Raw genomic sequence first — 20,406 nt, 5'->3', positions numbered from 1 at the left:
TCACTAATCCAGTGACTCTCACTTCCCTAATTAATAGAAGCTGCATGTGCCTGTCTCCTGGAAGTCACGAATCCTTGAGGCTCTAAGCTTTAAAGGAGCTAAAATTGGTTACCATGGAAATGGGGGGGTTGGCACTGGTTACAGCAAAGTTAAAGATGTGTTTGAAAGGGCTGAGACACAGCAGTGGTGGTTGTGGACATGTCTCGAGAACGAGGGAAGCGAGCAGGGGAGACCCAGCCTGTCCCCGAGACCAGGTGACCGTCCTCTGGGCGGGGTTGTGGCCTAGACGCTCCCTGTGTGCGTGTGTGATAGGACAGCATGGAGCCACTGAGGAGGGCGGAAAAAACGTTTGTGGAGAATGTGTTTGGTTTTTTTTTAAGATTTAATGTTTTATTTATTTTTGGCTGTGTTGGGTCTTCGTTGCTGCGCACGGGCTTTCTCTAGTTGCCGCGAGCGGGGGCTACTCTTCGTTGTGGTGCGTGGGCTTCTCATTGCGGTGGCTTCTCTTGCTACAGAGCACGGGCTCTAGGCGTGTGGACTTCAGTAGTTGTGGCGCGTGGGCTCAGTAGTTGTGGCACATGGGCTCAGTAGTTGTGGCTCGTGGCCTCTAGAGAGCAGGCTTCAGTAGTTGTGGTGCACAGGCTTAGTTGCTTTGCGGCATGTGGGGTCTTCCTGGACCAGGGCTCGAACCCATGTCCCCTGCATTGGCAGGTGTATTCTTATCCACTGCATCACTGGGGATGTCCCCTAATGTATTTATTTTTAAGTTAAAAAAAAGCAGGTTGCAGAAAAACACTTATATTCTGACCAAGTTACCCTGAGGGCCCAGAGTATCAGAGACACAGCTGGTCTGGGAACCAGAGTCAGCTGTTTACAGGTGAACTGAAAATAGGGTCGCAGACAACAGAGGTGACTGGGACAGCCCGAGAAGAGAGGGAGAGAAGGGCCGCTCTCCCCAGGCGGCCGCGCCCTCAGCCTCCAGCTCGGCCTCTGCGAGGCCCATGGGCCTCCCACAGGCGGGGCTGTGACCTGCCCCAGGGTCCTGTCGCGGAGTCTCGCGTGGGTGTGAGAGACGCGCCTTGGTCCTGGTGCCCCGGAAGCCCAGTGCACGTCCTGGAGTCGCGTCCCTCCCCCTCGGCCCGCCTGGTTCTCCCTCGGCGTCGACGGTCGTCCGGAGCCCCGACTGCGGTGTGACTGAGGGAGGGGGTGATGCCCGACTTCCCCGGCTCCCTCACCCGGTGCCACGGGGCGCCCGGTGCTCAGGCTGGATGGGGCAGACGCCGCCCGCTCGGCTTGCACGGTCACTCGGCATCTCAGCCGAGTTGTTCCTTCCCGACCAGGGCCCCGTAGTAAGCCAGGAACTGTTTCTCAAGAGGAAAATAATTACCTGCAGAAGAAGGCATGGCTTTTTTCTGTTTGTGTTTTTTCCGAAAACCCAGTGAATCTCCTGCTGGTGCCTGATGGGGGCCTCACTCGGCGTCCCCAGCTCGGCCTTGGTGGGGGCGCCCCAGGCCCGGGTGGACGAGGGGTCTGCCCTGCCGCAGAGCTGTGTCTCGTCTGGGCCCCTCTGAAGACTCACTCTGACCGTGTCACAGCAGTTCTCAGACACGGTGTGTGCCGCTTGCGGAGACCTGCCAAGGGTGGCAGGGGTGCGGGCAGCAGCCTGAGTGGCATGGGGGTCTCTCTGACGCTCCAGGCCGTGGCCTCCCTCACCCTGACCCCTCACTGGCTGGCTGGCCGATGTCACACCGAGGCATCTAAAGCATTGTCACTTCCTGCCCATCAGGCCAGTCAGCACGGTGTCATCGATGTCACGGGACCGTGTGACATGAGGCCTGTGGGCTGGTCAGCATCTCTGCAGACTGTGGGCAGTCAGAGAGCCAGAGATGAGGGTGTGAGAGGGTGCCGTGCCAGGTCAAGGCAGACTGCTTCTCGGGTCCTAGTACGTAGGTACAGAGAAAAAGCGTGCGCAGCTGACGGCTGCAGGGCCCTGCGATGCTCCATCTGCAGTTACAGGAATCCAGTCACTCTGGGAGACGCGGTCACAGCCAGACGGGCAGCTTCCCTGGGGTGTGACGGTCAGCCTCTCCATCTGCGTACTTCCCCAGGGATGCTCTGCTGCGCTTGGCTTGCCAGTCTCGTAGCTTCAGGGGCATCCTCCCTGGTCCTGCTCGGCACAGTATCCCTCGCCCCGTGGGTCCGAGAGCCAGTGTAGGGATTCCAGTGACATACTCAGGACTGAACGGGTAACCCCAGTGTGGCCTGCAGCCCCGTGAGCTCCTTGTGCTTGACCTTGGCTGAGACTCTGTCACCTGACTGACTGCAAGGCCCCCCTTTGACCAGTGACCATGGTGGCATTTGGGGTTCTAGGAATTAGCGTCCACTCAGAGCCAGCATCCGGTCACCCTGGAAAGTCTGTGTCTCCTTTTCCCCAGTGCTCAGTCATCCTAGGAAGTGGGGCAGGAGGAACAGCACGTCCTGGGCGGGGCACTGTCCTCGGGGGACCCACCCCCTCAGAACAGGGCTCTGGGTCTGAGCGCGGCTCAGGTCTGGAAATGGTGAGAGGACAAGACTCCATGTTGGTGACTCAAGTTGGGGTTTTGGCCCCTGGACTGAGAATTTTTCTTGTTACGTAGATCAAGCAGCACTTTAGAGGGCCATGCATCTGTCTCACTCATAGGGATGCTGTAACTGGTTAGCCACGACCAAACCGTCTGCGAATCAGAACGTTCTCACCCCTGGCCACGAGCCTGCCCCGCTCCCTCGGGACCTGCCACCACACTGGCATCAGTGAGGCTGTCATGGTGCTGCCCCCTACACAGCGCAGCCAGCACGCAGCTTCTCAGGGGGTAGGGGTCCCCGCACACAGACATTTCTCAAAAACCTGGGGAGGCTGTGACCTCGGGGCCCTTTTGGGGAAGGTAGCTGAGGGCTGGGTGTGCAGGCCGCATGTGCTGAAATCTCCCTGAGCCTGTGGGTTCACTCTTCCTCGTTAGGCCTCCGAAGTTCTGGCATCTCGGCCTCCTCAAACATGCACTCGGCAATGCCCTGCATTTCAAGGCAGTCAACTCAGAAAGCTTTAGAGCCGTTCCCAGGGGCATGCAGTAAACGTTAAATCCACATTTCTGGTAAATCCACCTGTGTCAATAAACTCTACCGTATCCAGTGTTAAATTCCCTGTCCTTGGTCTAATATTATTAGAAGCTATTCCCACACTTACTTCCCAGGTTTCTGCAGATATGAAATAGCGGAGCTTTATCGTTGTTTCCATGTGTGAGGCCCCCTCTCGGGGGCAGGCTGGAGTCTGTCCCCAGTCACAGGTCTCAGGGCCGCAGAGGCGGCTGTGGTTGTCTGGAGAATGGAGAATGAGTGACCCTGTGCAAGGCGTCTGTCTGCCCAGGAAAACTTGCTGCTGGGCTTCCAAGCAAAGAAAGGCAATTCTGACACCACACAGCCAGCCGTTTCCACTGCCAAGGGAGGCTCGGAGTCACTGTGGCATTCAGGAATCTCTGCTTCATCTGAGTCCAGCCCTGTCGCTGTGCTGGGTTCCAGGGCTGCACTCCTTCCAAATCAGGGCCCCGGCTTTCACATCAGAGACCGGGGAGACTGTGAGTTCGGGGTGGTGAAGCTCCGAGTCCCGCAGGATTACATTTTGTGTTGGATTTAGGAGAGGTCAGCCTGGTAGCTACAAGAGAAGGGCTTTTTAGGGCTGCCATAGAGGCTGCCAGGTTCTCGGTGACCGAGAGTCCCCATTCGGAGCTTGTCCTTTCCCCGGTGTGTGAGCCCCATCCTCGGGCAGGACTCTGCCCACACCAGATCCCACGTTCCTTTCGCTGCAGTGACAGCTGGTGCGGCAGCCCCTGGCCCCTGCTCTCCTCTGGCGGCTGCACAGTGGGGCGGGGACACCACGGTCACAGGTGATCCTTGTTCCCTCTCGATGCCGCTGCCTGCCCGGGGTCACTGGGGATCTGAGTCCCCGCTGACCCAGAGCTCAGCACTGTGTTCAGGCCCAAAGACATGAGCCCGGTCCCAAACCCTGTGTCCCCAGAACCCTGCCTGGTGCATGCGCTTCTGTATCAGTCGGGGTCCAGTCAGGACACAGAAGCCATAGCAGCCATTGAACAGAAAACTAAGGTAAACCAGTGGTAACTGGACGTAAGTCAACTGGGTAACTGACAGGGTAAATACTGACCTCTGAGGCAGCGTTCTCAGACCTGCAGCTTTAGCATCGCTAGGAACTTCTGGGGAACAGAGACCGTCAGGCCAACTCAGACCTGCTAAACCAAAAGTCACGGTGAGGCCCAGTGGTCGTGTCTTACTGAGTCCTTCCAGCGGTTCTGGTTCTAGCACTCTGCGGTTCGGAAACCGCTGCTCTGGGGCATCACGGAGGTAAGGAAGAGCCTGTGGCGCCTTCTGAGGGGCCGCCTGTGGCTGGGGCTGTGCCTCGGCGGTGGGGCGGGGGGTGGGGTGGAGCGTGGGGAGGCCGCTCAGGCTGGAAGCCCGCAGGTAGGGATGTGCGCTGAGCCGGGCCCCCTCCCACATTCCTGCGTCCTGACCTCCAGGCACTGCGGATCGTGACCTTATCTGGACGTAGGGCCACGAAGAGGTAATTAGTTAAGAAGGTGTTGGTCCTAGTCCACCGCGACTGGCGTCCTTATACAAAGGGGAGATGTGGACACAGAATCATGCATGTGGGGAGAGTACCAGTGACAGTGAAGGCAGAAATCAGTGTGACGCTTGTACAAGCCAAGGGGTGTCAGGGCGTGCCTGCACACCACCCGCGGCCAGGTGAGAAGCCTAGAACAGATTTTTCTGCACAGAAAAGGAACCAAGCCTGCTGACACCTTGATCTCAGACTTCCAGCCTCCAGGACTGTGAGACGATCAGTCTCTGTGGTTTGTGCCCCTAGTTCATGGTGCTCTGCTGTGGCCGCCCTCGCAGACCGATACAGGTGGTCACCAGGTGAAGCAGCCCTTCTTCAGCCCAGCCCTCCAGTCCTCGCTGGCCTCCCTCCTGTCAGGCTGCAGTAGAGCCCATGGCGGGGTTGAGATGTGGTCCACAGGGCCCCAGTGTCACGAAGCAGAGTTAGAAGGGAGGGTTTGGGGCTGAGAGACAGTAATTTAGTAAGTGGAGGAGTAGAGAACACGTAGCGTCCCTTCCGAAGACATCTGGCAGCGCAGATGGTACTGATAGGTATGATTTAGTGCCTTCCGATTCTAAACGGTAACTTCTCAGGAGGTATGGAAGGCTGCAAAGTAAACAGAATTTCACAGTGGAATCATCACTTCCAGGACTGGGGGGCAGGGGGAGCGCTGAGACTCAGACAGGTCTTCCCTCGCAGTGGCAGTGTGGGGGAACGTGTGTTTCTAGCAACATTCTACTAACAACATTTGTAATAAACTTCTGTAGATTGATAGAAGAGTTGTGAAGATAGTACAGATCGTTCCCATATACCCCACACCCAGTTCCCTGCATTTTTGCCATCTTACATTAGTATGGTCACATTTGTCACAGTTAACGAACCAGTGTTAATACGTAATTATTGCCTGAAGTTCATAGTTTGTTTAGATTCCCTGTGTCTTTCCTGATGTCATTTTTCTGCTCGAGGATCCCATCCAGGTTACTGTTAACACGTAGTCGTCACGTCCCCTTAGGCTCCCCTTTGCTGTGACACTTTCTCAGACTTCCTGGCTTTGAGGAACCTGGACAGGGTTGAGGAGCCGGCCAGGTGTGCCGTAGGATGCCCCCACATGGAATCTGTCTGATGTTTTTTTCTCATGACCAGACTTGGATTATGGGCTTTGGAAGGAAGGCCACGGAGGTAAAGTGCTCTTCACGTCATTTCAGAACTGCTTACTGTCCACCTGACTTATCACTGTCCATCTTAACCTCAGTCACCTGGCTGCAGTGTGTCTCTCAGGTTTCTTCACTGTAAAGTTCCTCTCTCCCATGCTGTCCTCTTTAGGAGAAGGTCACTCTGCACCGCCCACACGTACGGAGTGGGGAGTTGAGGGCTACGCAAGGTAGTTGGAATTCTTCTGCAAGGGACGTGTGTTCCTTCCTGTCACCTATTCAGTCATTTGTGTCGGCATACGTTTATGGAGAGAGAGAGATACATATATACCATTGGGTTATAATCCACTATTACTTTGTCTTATTGTTCAAATCATTCCAATTGATAATGATTTTAATAGTGCCAATGAAAGAGAAAACAGGCAAGTGTCCAAAGAAGCGGCTGTTTGCCAAACACAGGTTTTTAGAAGAACATGTAGAAAATATAGAAAGACGAGCATATAAGTAAGTTGAAGAAGGGCACGACGAGGAGGGGGCTGCCCAGGGTCCTCTTAATTGGGGTTAGAATCAAGATCCACAAGCGGGAAGCAGGTGCTTGCCTGCTTTAGATGCAAGAAAGATAAGGGTTCGCTCTGTTGCTCAAGATTCATGCTGCAGGTGCTGATAAAGAGGAAGGGAAACTCTTCAGCTCGTTTTGTGTTTTTTCATTATCAAGGAAAATGATCTTCAAAACGGAAAAAGTACAGTAAATGGTGATTAGAAGAAGTGAACGCCCAGGATAGGTGTGGATTGTAGGAGGGTGCCTGTTTGCTTTCTGATCCCTAGTTTAATCAGGGTGTAGATTGCCAGGCTCTTAGCGGTAGTGGAAGAATGGTGGAGAACAGGTCTGAGGCCTGACGCCCGAGGTTCCAGGTGAGAGGAAAAAAAAAGAGTCCTCAAAAAACGGTGGGAAATGTGGTGTCATTCCCAGGTAAGGTATTTGAATGAATTATTCATAAAGTAATAAAAGTAGTAATCTCTGGAAACCTATCATGAATTGACCCCAGAAAGTCGGGGAGATGAACCCGATTTCCTTTTAGGACTGTTCGTAGACGTGGTAATACCATGAAAGGCAAATCTGGCTTTCACCTTGATGGTTGACAGAGCCTCGTGCCCTGTCCTGATGGGTAAGATGCACAAGTGTATCTTGGCAGCTCAGTGAATTGCTGGCTTATAGACCTTAGGGGAATGTCAGTGAAATCGCAGCCTGCCTGGAGCGAGGTTTCTAGCTGTACTGGATGCCTCTCGTGGGCCAGGCCACCTGCTACTGCAGCCAGCCCTGCAGGCGTGGTGGGCGTACCTCTGCTTCCTTAACCGGTGGGGACGAGCAGGTGGGGAAACGCCGGAGGACGATCCCAGTGCCGTGGAGCCCCTGCCAGGCCCCTGCCCTGCGGCCAGCTCTACCACCCTTCACACGCTGACACTGGCTCCCCTGCTAGCCTGTGTCACTCCCGCCCCCCGGGACCACGTTCTCAAATAAACCACGTGCGAGCCAGGCTCTGCTTTCTGGGTAAGACACTGCTGGGGCGCCTCAAGATTCTTTCACTCTAAGCTCGGCAGCATCTGGAACAATGACTTGAATACTGACTTTGTTGACCGCATCATCTAATTAACAGATGACCTGAAACCAGGAGAGAGAGCAAATAATAACCAATATCCAGAAAGATTCCTCAATAAGCTGAGTTATTCCTAGGCCCAATTAATAAGTAGCTGGCATCCAGAACAGTGGGAATTAGAGCGCGTTCCAGAAGAGAAGAAGGCTGGGGGCTCAGAACTGTGGCGGCGTGAGGGTGACCTGACGCGGCCCCGCCCCCATCAGGCTCACACGAGTGGGGACCTGCTAATGCCCACAGCCAGCAGACTGTTAACCCAGAAGCACAGGCCGTGGTTTTAAGCGTCACGCAGTTTAAAAGCGGTACGAAAAAAGCTTACCTAAAAACAGCAGTCCCTGTTCCTTTCACCCTTGTCATATTCCCCAGAACCGACAGTTCAGCTGTTAAATCTGGCGTTCACTGCCACATTACCTTGATTCATTAGTTCTAGACACTTTTTCCTCCCTAATTCGGTAGCTGGCTTCTTTGTTCCTTGTGTGGCTTCCTGCCTCCCTGCACAGCCAGTGTCACTATCTCGGTACCGGGGTGCTTTCATTCATTTGACTGTGTCACTGAGCCCAGTGGTTTACGTGGTTACATTTCCTATTTGTACAGTTCAGTGTTATTCCTGGAGCTTAGAATTCTTCTGTTTTTTATTTTTCTTTGAACATGTAAGGCTTTTCCCACCAGCTAACTTCCCAGTAGGATTTCCTGTGCAGCCAGACTTGGCCCACACGTTTCCAGCCCTACTTGGAGCCACGCCTGCCGGCTCTGTGTCTTCTTGCTCATCACCGTCACCTGAGACTTTCACTGGTTCATGGCAGGAATTGCCTCCACCCTCTCCTGATTTTTGAACACATGCTTTTCTGCTTCCGTGATTTATTGTCTCTGTTTTGGTGGAGCACTTTCTCCAGGAGCTTCCGGTCCTAGTCTACTCAGGCTGCATAACAAAACCCCACAGGCTGGCAGGCTTCACAGGAATTTCTCCCTCAGTCCTGGAGGCTGAGAGTCCAAGACCAAGTGCCGGTGGCGTCAGTTCCTGGCGAGGCCTCTCTTCCTGGCTTGCAGACAGCTGCCTGGAGAGCACGAGAGCTCTGGTCTTTCTCATAAGGACACTAATCCCAACCTTGTGGCCTCATCGAACGCTATCCGGCTCCATCAGGGGGTGCAAACATCAGGGGGGTCGGGGGTGCAAACACTGTCCATATACGTCCCAGGAAAAGATGCATGAGAGTGAGCTGCTTATACGCAATCTGTAGACTATGTGTAGATTCCATGAGGTTGGTTTAGAATTTCGAAGGCATCGTTCCATTGCTTTTAGCTGCCAGTGTTGCTGAAGAGACGGCCGTTGTGGTTTTTCCCTTCTTTAATCTCCGTCTTTTTATATGTGGTTTTCCCCCTCTGAAGCTTTTGGGGTTTTCTCTCTCTCTCTGGTGCTTCCATGCTGTGCGCCTGGTTGTGGTCTTTTCCACTTGTGAGCCAGGCACCCGATGGGCCTTTGGACCTGACACACGTGTCACTTGGTCTGTGTTCATTGTGCTGTTCCTTCTGAGATTCTCTTCCTGCTGTTTCCTTTCTTCTGGAACTTCAGTCGGGAGATCTTGGGCCCCGTGAATTGATCCTTTAATATTCTTATCCTGTCTCCTTCTCTCATTACTTTTCTGTTCTACTTCTTAGAAGCTTCTTTGTTCTTAACCCATCTAGTGAGACGTATTCAAAACTAGAAGTTGTGCAGCTTCAACGTTCAAGGTTGTGTCGGGTGGCTCGTAATTAAGAGTGAGCACGGACAGTTGTGGGGTGATCACAGGGGAGCTTCTGCCTGGGGGGCCTCACTGAAGAGTGTTGGGCCACCATCTTTTTCACTGGAAGCCCCCAGATGTTCATCTCTGTGTAGTTTATTTCTGAAGCAGTTTCTCCAGAAAAATAATCCTTCGATGGTGATGGTGGGTGGCTTTGGTCATGACCTGATTTGAAACAATCTTCCAGTTTGTTTTCAGCCCTGCCCAAGCATCCGGAGCCTCCAGTCGTGGGTCTTCCGGGTCGGGGGGGATCAGTGGGCTCCTCTGAACACCTGCCCCTCCCCCGGCCCCTCCCCACGAGGCTCCTCCTCTTCGTCAGCGTTAACCGTGCTCCACCTGCTTCTCGTCCGGCATCTCCTCGCTCATTTTCCTCCTAGTTTATACTCCCTGTAGTTTGAGAATAACTTTTCAAGAGGGAAAGATGTCAAAGATGTTTCTCTGCCACTTTTAAACCTAAGGAGCCAAGAGGGAAACTCCAGGAAGGAGATAAATGAGGTCCTGCGGGAGTACAGGAGAGATTCTGCTCGGCGGGCGTGACGTGGGTGGGTTGTGTTGAGAACTTAGAAGTTACAGGCGAACTGGCTTCAACAGGTGGAGCAGAAGGTAAGTCCATTTGAAGTAGAAAGAACACTGTGACACAGCCAAAAAAACGGACTGAGGAGTCTGTTGGACCGTAGGGGTCAGGCTGGGGCTGCATCGCAGAGGGTCTTGGAGACCAAACCTGAGAAGCTGGGCCCATCCTTGCTCAGGGGAGACGCCGTCAGGTGTTGTGAAATCCATTTGACGAGCTCTGAGGTAAAAACTTAGTAAACTGTAGTGACGGTTTTAAAGAGCTTTAGCTATGCATCAGCATTAATTTTAAAAGCCCCACAATTAATTTAATTATTGAGAATCAGGGTAAAACTGTATGGAAAGCAGGGAAGCATTAGAGGAATCAGATTCCCATTTTTGGGGAACACAGATGTGCTACTTGGCATTTAGATTGCCAGAATCTCTTAGTGCAACTAAGGCCGGCTTACCCTTTTTAAAAATCCTTTTTTTAGGGCTTCCCTGGTGGCGCAGTGGTTGAGAGCCCGCCTGCCGATGCAGGGGACGTGGGTTTGTACCCCGGTCTGGGAAGATCCCACATGCAGCGGAGTGGCTGGGCCCGTGAGCCATGGCCGCTAAGCCTGCGCATCCGGAGCCTGTGCTCCGCAACGGGAGAGGCCACAACAGTGAGAGGCCCGCGAAAAAAAGAAAAAAGAAGACCTATTAAAATATAAAATTTTTAATTGGTAACAGTTTGAGCAAATTGCGTTATCAGTTGAAAAGAAAGAAATTTTCAGAGGCACTCAAGGCCCCTAGAGTTTTTCCCTTAGAAGTAGACTGCGCCAGTCCTCTTTCAGCCTGTTGATGGTTCGTTGGTGACACCCCGTGCCTTCTGTAATTGAGGAGTTTCCTGAGTGTAGTTTTAAATTGCCCCTCAAACACTCCGTGCATGTGGTGCTGAGAAAGCCAAGTTTAGAAGGTTTCGTGACTGTGGAGAGGCTGCAGTCAAACCACAGCAGCAGGCAGGGCTGCTGATCTGGGGACACTGAGACGTCCCCCGCAAAGGTACTGTGAGCACGTCTTGTCCACTTTAGGGAGTTCTGCCGGGTCTCTGGAGGGTGGACTTGTGACTCCCTCCATGACCTGTGGACCTGTCAACAGTTCGTGTGGCTGAAATTAAAACAGTAACTCATTCTCTGCTTCTGGTCTGTCAGTAGAGGGTGGAAAATTAAAGCCTTTATTCTTTTTGGGTCTTCATGCAGAACATCTTCATAGCAGGTCTGGTTAGTCCACGCACTTGCAGGAGCTCCCTGGTGGCCTAGTGGTTAGGATTCAGCACTTCCACTGCCGAGCGCCCAGGCTCAGCCCCTGGTCGGGGAACTGAGATCCTGCGAGCCATGCAGCATGGCCAAAAAAGGAAAAAAAAACCAAAAAAAATGCCCTTGTGAGGAAAGCACTATTTGTTAGCCCCATCTTATAACTAAGAATGTCGAGGCTCAGAGAGGGTTAAGGACCGGAGCTGACGAAAAGTCAGTCTGTCCAGCTGGTCCTGCGGCTTCGCCCACTGAAACTACTAGGAGGCTTTTTTGCTTCGCTCCAAGTATTTTCCTTAGCATCTGGTTGTTTTATTAATACCTTCTTGTGCAGAAGTGAAGGCACTTTTCACCTTGAACTCTTCATGTCCCCTTTGCCGCTGGACGGCTGCTTCCCTGGGTTTTTCCCTCACGTGGCATCAGCAGTGTATCCTCAGGATGACCTGAGGTCAGCACACATCACCACCCCGCCCTCTGCGTCCCTGGCCTGTCCGTCTTCGGTACCTGAGAGAGTCAGTGCTGTGCGGGCATTTCCTTGTGTTTTGTGTGCAGAGGCCTCGAAACCTCTTTAGTAACTAACGTGGAGCATTTAGGGGCTGTTTAAGAGCTTGTAGGTAGCAGGTTAGAGAAGTTATTGTGGGGAAGCAGGGCTTTCTCTGTTTCTGAAGGAACAGTCATTATATCGAGTGTTAAAGTTTAGGCCCCGCTTCTCGGTGTTGCCCTCTGTCTGGTTGCTGCTCCTTTGAAAGTTAATGTCTTTTCTTCCCTCTGGCTGGTTTTCTCTTTGCCTTTGATTTTTAGCATCTTACCTGTGATGTGCTGGGTGTGGTTTTCTTTGTATTTTTCCTGCCTGGGTTTCATTTGATGCTTTTGATAGATTCAGATTTTCTACTGAAATTCGCCTATTTGAACATGATTTGGAAAATGCCTTTGGAAAAGTTCCAGAATTCTGTAGCTCAGTTCATATCTTTCTTTCCTCTCAAGAATTGTAGTTCCCTGAATCCTGCCTGTCTGCTGCCCGCCAGTACTTTCTAATGGGGATTTGTATGTTTTGTCCAACTCATGCAGTTGTTTTCAGCTATTTCATCATGGCCAAACCAGAACGTTCCGGAGTGGCTTTTCAACAGCTGTGGTCACTTAGGGTTACGTGAATGATCCTGATGAATGATTTTAATACTGGTTTTCTCTGCTAAATCTGTTATTTTGGAGGAAACAGTAAGCAGTTTGTGGTTTTAAAACTGCCCCCACTCCCTGCCTACTCCAGCCAGTTAGAAAAACAAGCTAAGCAGATATTTAATGTGTTTCAAAATCCGTTTATCCATGACTTTCCCCCATATTCTATTGATTGATTGATTGATTGATTGATTGATTGCCGTACGCGGTCCTCTCACTGTTGTGGCCTCTCCCGTTGCGGAGCACAGGCTCCGGACGCGCAGGCTCAGCGGCCATGGCTCACGGGCCCAGCCGCCCACGGCATGTGGGATCCTCCCGGACTGGGGCACGAACCCGCGTCCCCTGCATCGGCAGGCGGACTCTCAACCACTGCGCCACCAGGGAAGCCCCCCCATATTCTTTTATAATATTTTCTAGGCCCACAGTCAAGGATTCCCAGAGCATCGTCAAGGTAGAAATAGACCATTCACACTGGCACACCGTCCCTGGATGCCATTTGGTTACACAAACAGTGTGAATATTTTTGTGATTCTTGATACAAGCTGTGGTTCAAACACCATTTTACCAATTTGTGGATGCCATTTGGTTACTGTCTGGCTCTCGTGTCCTTGGGTTGGCTCTGCTCACCTCCTCTTCCTAGTTTCCTGCCGGTTTGTTCAACAGATTGATGGAGGCCCTGCCGTACTCAGGGCAGTGCTGGGCTCGGCTAGGACCAGTGTGGAAAACGACTAATGAGGGTCCTCCTCACCCACCAGCCGTCCTCCTGCCCTTGTGCAGGTGGACCAGGCACCTACAGAAGTCATTCTAAAGAGAGGCAAAATGAGTCACAGTAAAGGCAGAAACAGGTGCCGAGTTATTGCTTCTACTCTGATTTGAAGCCCTAGTTTCCTGAAATCCTCTCTTTTCACTATTAAGTTAACAAGGGGTTTCGGAGTATAGTGGGTGAGAAAATAACCTTTTTCTTTCTTAGTTAAAAAGATAACTATACCACAGAATAAAAAAATTTTTTAAGAGATATACTTCCACTGCCTCAACTCCATAAAGTTTAATTTTTTTGCTTGTTTCTCTTTGATCTTTTCTGTGTAAATATATGTTTTATATAATTATAATGCATAATTTTATAGTCTGCATTTTCACTGCCATAAACTTTTTTTTTTTTTTTTACTTCAACATAGTCTTCACAGTTATACTATTTGATGCTTTTTTCTCACTGGTATACCAATATTTTAACAAGTTTTGTTGGAGGCAGATCTTTCTCCAGTTTTCAATGTTGGAAATAATGCCACATAATTGAACATCTCTGATTCGGGAATCCTACTCCTAAAATTTTTGTATGAGTAAGTAATTCAACAGAGAAAAAGCTAGTACACAAACAGTATGAATATTTTTGTGATTCTTGATACAAGCTGTGGCTCAAAAACTATTCTAACAATTCATGGAGCCACCAGTGGTTTTACAACTGCACTTGTGTCGGGTGCTATAATGAAAAAATACTGGCTTATTTAGCAGCTATAAATGGTACTTTAAATTTGCTTTAATTTTCTTTTCTTTGATTATCAGTAAAATTGAACCATTTTCCATATGTTATTTGCTGTCTGTATTTAGAGGTCATTTTCAGCACTGAGCTTTTGGCTTTTAATAAATCATCACCTCTGCTGCCTGTCACAGTGTCCCGGAGGGTGTTTGTCCCGAGGGCTCAGGGAGACACTGTATGTGAACTACTCTGAACAGGGCCCAGCCCATAATAGGCACACAGTGAATGTCTGTCTCAAGAAGATATAAAAGTAGGAGTATATTACATCTTTCATTCCTTCTCTTTCTCAACCTCAGGGAAATGAAGGGGGAATGCTTGTTGTTTTGTTATTGAACATATGAAGAACAAATTTTCATTTCAAGTACTTTGATATAACTTCAGTATTTCTGAATGAACTAATAACCACATATAGGAAAGAGCAAACTCGGAAGTTTGGGGAATTCCCTGGCAGTCCAGTGGTTAGGACTCGGCGCTTTCACTGCCAAGGGCCTGGGTTCAGTCCCCGGTTGGGGAAGTAAGATCCTGCAAGCTGTGTGGCGTGGCCCAAAAAAAACAGACCTTTGAAGTTTAATTCTTCTGTGTGGTTTTAATTACATAAAGTCTCTCTGACTGCATTGTTTCAGTTTGAAAAAATAATCTCCAATCCCTATATACCTTTCAATATAATACAAAAGCATATTGCTAATGTTAATAAATTCAGTTATTTTTAACTGGTAAGATTTAGTTGAGTGAGTTAGTGGAAGGTATTTTTCTCCCTGCATATATATAGACTTTAAAAATGTGTGTTGTCTCTCTCATTGGTCTTAGGTTAAAAAGGCCTTCTTTGCCCTAGTAGCCAACGGTGTCCGAGCAGCGCCTCTGTGGGAGAGTAAAAGACAAAGTTTTGTAGGTAAGCGGCACGGGCCAGGGATCTGAAAGCCTGAGTTAGCTCAAGAAGTGCTGGTTTGGAGTGCAGCCTAGTAGACATGTTACCAATCAAAGGACAGCCTTGCTTTTACATCCTGTGCGGTGGGACTGCTAGTAAATTCAAAACATTTATGTACCTTTGTGGAATTTCTTTGGATTCAGCGCCGTTTTGGCTCTGAAGCCTCCTCGGTGCCTTTGCTGGTCCCCTGGTCCCAAGGCTGAGGCCCAACCCCTCCCTGTCGGTCCCTCCGTGGGCCATCCCCACTCCCTCCCCAGTGAGCACTTTTCTGACACAGCAGCTGAAGCGATGGAAACATGATTGGTACCTTTGATAAAGCGTTGTTATGCTATTTAAAATACCACGTAACTCAGTATCTAAGCGCCATAATTTTCTCATCTTATGAATCACAGTGGACAATGGGGGTCATCCCTCTTAGGAGGCATCGCATCATTTTGAAATGACACTCCATGTCCACCGCCCCTCTGCTGCAGCTGCCTCAGGGGAGAGGTTCACGCCTTCATCTCTGTAGTCCGGGTGTCCGGCACACAGTGGGCCCTTCGTAAATTGTGCCTGTGAAAGCCACTGTTTTTAGAAGGATTCTCAGAAAACAATCCAAGTGCTACCAAAAGTGTCATGTTTCTAGAGCTTATGGGATACTTTATCTTATTTTAAAGTATCCTAAATTATTTACATGTAGCCACAAATCTTTTGTGATGTTTAATAACATTCAGAAAGTTTTGTCTTGGTGAATTGCCAACTACCGTGATTAATTCCATTAATTACTATCAGGTTTAATTTCAGCTAAATTTGCATATCTTAGTGTGGTGTAGATAATTAACAGATTAATAGTTTTAAATAATATATTAAGCTGTGCTGGTAGTCTTTAAGGCTGTCTAGTAAATAAATATTCTAGGTTTGCTTATCATCTGAAATTTTTCTTTAATGTTTTCATAGTTTTATATTTAATATATAATTCTTTCTTCCAGGAATGCTAACAATTACAGATTTCATTAATATACTTCATAGATACTATAAATCACCCATGGTAAGTGCCAGAAACCCTTATGTCAAGTAAGTGGAGCTATATATTTCTCTGTACGTATTTAGAGCTCTGTGTGTGTGTGTGTGTGTGTGTGTGTGTGTGTGTGTGTGTTGTAAGATTCTGTGTTTTTCTTTTTTGGTACCGGCTTGGTGGTGCTGGTAGTTGATTTTTCCAAATATATATAATGTGCAGGAAACCTCAGTGTAAATCAGTCTGATATTTGAAACTTAAGAAGGTAGTCTCAGGAAGTATAAAAGGCAATAGCTTCTTTATTCAGCTTTCAGAAGTCCTCAGATTAGTGGAATTCTATGTGTTTATTTATTGCCTAGATAGTCTATAAATTTCATTAAATTTATGCTCTTTAATAGCATTATGGGCATGCTGTAGTGTTGAGATCTGCCTGGACCCATGAATGAAGGAGGCCCCTCGCACCCTTCCAGAACAGGGGTGGCTGTGCCCAGTGAAGCCCACAGTGGAGATGAGACCAACACAGGCCTGACTTCCGGGCCTGTTGATGTGCATGCAGCTTTATGCAGTTACCCCTGAAATTTTATAAAAGAAATACACGGACTCTGTGCTTTTAAAGAAGTAAAAATTAAAATTGGAGAAATTCAGTTTTGACATTTTTCTGCCACTTAAGACTGCTACTGGCTAATTTTAGTGGCAGAACTCCCTGGTTCCTGGTCCAACTGTTTTATAAGAACATAGTTTGAAAACTACATATGGCCTTTATCTAACACTATGATTTTTGTGATTCTACCAGCTTGTTTGGTTTTTGGTTTTGGTTTTTGTTGTGTTTTTTTGAGTTGTTTTGGTTGTGTGTGTGTTTTTGTTTTTTGTTTTTGGCAGGGTTGGGGAAGGACAGAATTGTATACTCCGTTTCTTTAACTCGTACTGTTTTGGGTATCTAACAGGTTAAAGGCAATCCAATTAATACTGTTTTTACATGTAATGGTCAGTATTGCCCAATAATTAAATTCCTACACAAAATGGAAAAATAAGCTTCTGCTTTAAGACATACTCTTAGAAGGAAGTTTTACCAAAGACTTCATAAGTATTCCATAGTTATTTCACATGACATACCTGATTTCTTAAATACTGCCAAATGCAGCTGAATATTGGTTTTTCTTATAATGGTCATATCTCTGCTTTCGGACTGGCAAAATCAGCACAAATATGATTATTAAATGGCTACATTTTAATAAAATGCAGCTAAACCCAGTATAATAGATCTCAGCAGTAGTTAATTAAATCAGAATTTCTAAAGAGCAGTTATATCTAAATATATAGTCCAAAGTTTTTCTTAATACTTGAGGATACATTTTTTTGCCTCCATATTACAACTCATTTTCTAATTATAAACAGAAAAGTGCTATTGTGAAAGCTATAGCTTATTTCATTTTTAAGAATTTATCACTACTATATAAAAACAATTGATTTTTATATATTAACCTTTCATCTTGTAAGATTCACTTATTCTAGTAGACTTTTTGTACATTTGTTAGGATTTTTCTATGTACATAATGATGTTATCTGCAGATACAGTCAGTTGTGCCCACCCCATTTATTGACAAGACTTTCTTTTTGTCATAGAATTGTTTTACTGCCTTAAATGTGGGTCTGTTGCTGGGCTCTGTTCTGTTCTGTTGTTCTACCTGTCTGTCTCTATGCCAATACAATAGTCTCTTGATAACTATTTTTTTTAAAAATGCCTGCTGATGTTATTGGGAGTCAGTCCGTAGAGCAGTTTGGGAAGGAGTTGGCATCTTAACGATACCGAGTTTTGCAATCTGTGGACACGGTATTTCCTTTTCTTGCTTTATTTCATTGGCCAAGACCTCAGTAGAGTGCTGACATCAAGAAAGCAGACCTCCTTCCCTTGTGTCCCATCTTAGAGGGAAAGCATTCAGTATTTCACTGTTACTTATGGTGTTAGCTGTAGTTTTTTCATAGATGCCCTTTATCATGTTGAGGATGTTTGTTCTTTTCCAGGTTGGCCAAGAGTGTTTCTCACCAATGCATGTTGAATTGTGTCACATACTTTTGTCTATAGCTATTGAGATTATCATATTCTTTTTCTCCATTCTCTTAGGTACTGTTTCTTCAAGTATTTTTCTGTCCCCTCCCCCACTTTCTAGGATTCTAGTTACTCAACTGAGACCCTGTTGTTTTGTAGGGGTTTTCCCAGTATTGTTTCCTCTCAGTGCTTCATTTCAGATACATTTTATTTCTGTGTCTTCATTTCCACTGTTATTTTCTCCACAATACCTTACCTACTATTTTTTTCCTTTCAGATAGTGTATTTCCTGTCCTAGAAGTTCCATTTGGTTCTTCTTTATATTTTCCATTTCTCTCCTTACTATGTTCATGTTTTCCTTTAAATCCTTGAACATGTTGTATCAGTTGTTATATATCTGAGATTGTGTGTGTGTGTGTGTGTATGTGTGTGTGTGTGTGTGTGTATCAGATGCTCTTTCCTTCACCTCTATTCTAGGTCTGATTCTAAAGACTGGTTTTTCTCCTATTATGGGTTACATTTTCCTGCTTCTTGCAAATGTAATAATTTCTAGTGGATGCTGGACATTGTTAATGTTATGTGGTTGAATATCTGTATTGTCTTCCTTTAAAGAGTTGGAGTTTGTTTGGGCAGGCAGTTGAATTACTTGCAGGTCCTTTTTTACTCAGTATTTTTTTTTTTTTTTTTGCGGTACGCAGGCCTCTCACTGTTGTGGCCTCTCCCGTTGCGGAGCACAGGCTCTGGATGCGCAGGCTCAGCGGCCATGGCCCACGGGCCCAGCCGCTCCGCGGCATGTGGGATCTTCCCAGACTGGGGCATGAACCTGTGTCCGCTGCATTGGCAGGTGGACTCTGGACCACTGCACCACCAGGGAAGCCCTGCAGGTCCTTTTTTAAAACAGTTTTTATTGAGATACAGTTGATATATCCTATATTTCACCCATTTAGTGTATGCAATTCAATGGCTTAGTATATTCAGAGTTGTGCAGCCATCACTACAGTCAATTTCGGAACATTCTCATTACCCGAAAAAGAAACTTCACACCTTTAGCTGTGACACGCCACCAGTCCACCATCACCACCAGCCCTAGGCAACCACTAATCTACTTTGTCTCTGTAGGTTTGCCTATACTGGACAACTCATGTAAATGGAATCACACAATATGTGGTCCTCTGTGACTGGCTTCTTTCACGGAACATAGTGTTTTCAGGGTTCCTCCATGCTGTAGCATATATCAGTACTTCATTTCTTTTTATTGCCGAATAATATTCCATTGTATGGCCATACCACATTTTACTTATTGATCAGTTGATGGACATTGAATGGTTTCCACTATTTGGCTATTGTGAACAATGCTGCTATTAACAGTCATGTATAGGAGCTTATGTGGATATATGTTTTCATTTCTCTTGGGTGTAGACCTTGAGTAGAATTTCTGGGTCACATTGTAATCTGTGTGTAACCATTTGAGGAACTGCCGGACTTCTCCACAGCGGCTGCATCATTTTACATTCCCAGCAGCAGTGTGTCAGGGTGCCAGTTTCTCCACATCCTCGCTGACCCTTGTTACTGTCTCTCTTTTTGATGATAGCCATTCTAGTGGATGTGAATTGGTACCTCATTGTTATTTTGGTTTGCATGTCCCTGATGGCTAATGCTGTTGAGTATCTTTTCACGTGCTTATTTCGAGGCTTGTTTTTAAGCTTTGTTAGGGTGTTAAGCGTTACTCTGGCTGGTTCAGTTCTACTAGTACTTCTGGGATCTCCATGGATTTCCCTGGTTGTTCAGCAAGGACTTTTCACTCTGCCTGGTGAGAAGGCAAATGCCTTCTCACCCCGTGCATGCCCGGCTTCGTGTTCAGTCGGGGCCTCCAGGCAGTCTCTGCGCAGCCTTCTTTTCTCTTTCTGGACAGCTCCACCTTGTCTGGTAGTCTGTCCTTCAGTTTCCGTCCGGCTCCGTCTGCCCAGACTTTGATTTCTACCTCCTCAGCTCACTGAGACCTGCTCCACTTGGGGTCAGCTGCCTGCATCACAGTCCACAAAGTGCCTCTTAAGAGGGACGTGGAGGTCACGGGGCTCAGCTTGCTTCCCTTCTCTCGGGGACGACGGCCCTGCCTCGTGTGTTGTCTAGTGTCTGAAAACAGTTCCACGTATTTTTTTCCCATTTTCTAGTTGTTTTTAGCAGGAGACTCAGTGTGGTCCCATCTACCCCATCATGGCTGATAGAGCTCTGTCGATATTTTAACCACACCTTTTTCACTGTTTTGTTGTTGTTGTTGTATGGTTGCCGAATGGGTTTCAGTATCATTTTTAACTTACCACAGTCTATTGAGAGTTAGTATCAGAATTATATGGAAAACATAGTTCCATTTAATCTACCCCTATCATTTTTGTTTTAAACAAAATGAGGGGTAAAAGGGAAAAAATTAGGCTTTTTTTATCTTGATTTTTGAAGGACAGTTCTGCTGTTTTATAGAGATGGAGTTAACTGTTTTTTGGTTTTGGGGGTTTTTTTCTTTAACACTTTAAGGATGTAATTTCACTGTCTTCTGGCCTCCCAGAGCTTCTGATAAGAAGTCGGTAGAGATCCCTGTCCTCGTCTCCTCTATGTGAGGCACCACTTCTTTCTGGCTCAGGGCTTTCTCTTTAACCTTGGACTTCAGCTGTTAA

At 47.8% G+C, this 20,406-nt stretch overlaps 1 protein-coding gene across 6 annotated transcripts in view; it reads left to right on the top strand.

The window, feature by feature from the left end:
- The window catches only part of PRKAG2 (protein kinase AMP-activated non-catalytic subunit gamma 2), a gene marked incomplete at its 5' end in the record, with an annotated part of 287,549 nt that overhangs the window by 245,665 nt on the left and 21,478 nt on the right, over window positions 1-20,406 (top strand). For all 6 annotated transcript variants that reach the window (XM_079711968.1, XM_079711967.1, XM_079711966.1 and 3 more), the window contains 2 exons: window positions 14,579-14,660; window positions 15,665-15,723. In XM_079711968.1, coding sequence (XP_079568094.1) covers window positions 14,579-14,660; window positions 15,665-15,723 — 141 coding nt within the window. The remainder of the gene's footprint in view (window positions 1-14,578; window positions 14,661-15,664; window positions 15,724-20,406) is intronic.

Source organism: Hyperoodon ampullatus (assembly GCF_949752795.1).
Source record: "Hyperoodon ampullatus genome assembly, chromosome: 9".
Lineage (NCBI taxonomy): Eukaryota > Metazoa > Chordata > Mammalia > Artiodactyla > Ziphiidae > Hyperoodon > Hyperoodon ampullatus.
Note: the sequence above shows the minus strand (reverse complement) of the source record. Positions and strands in the feature narration are given on the sequence as shown.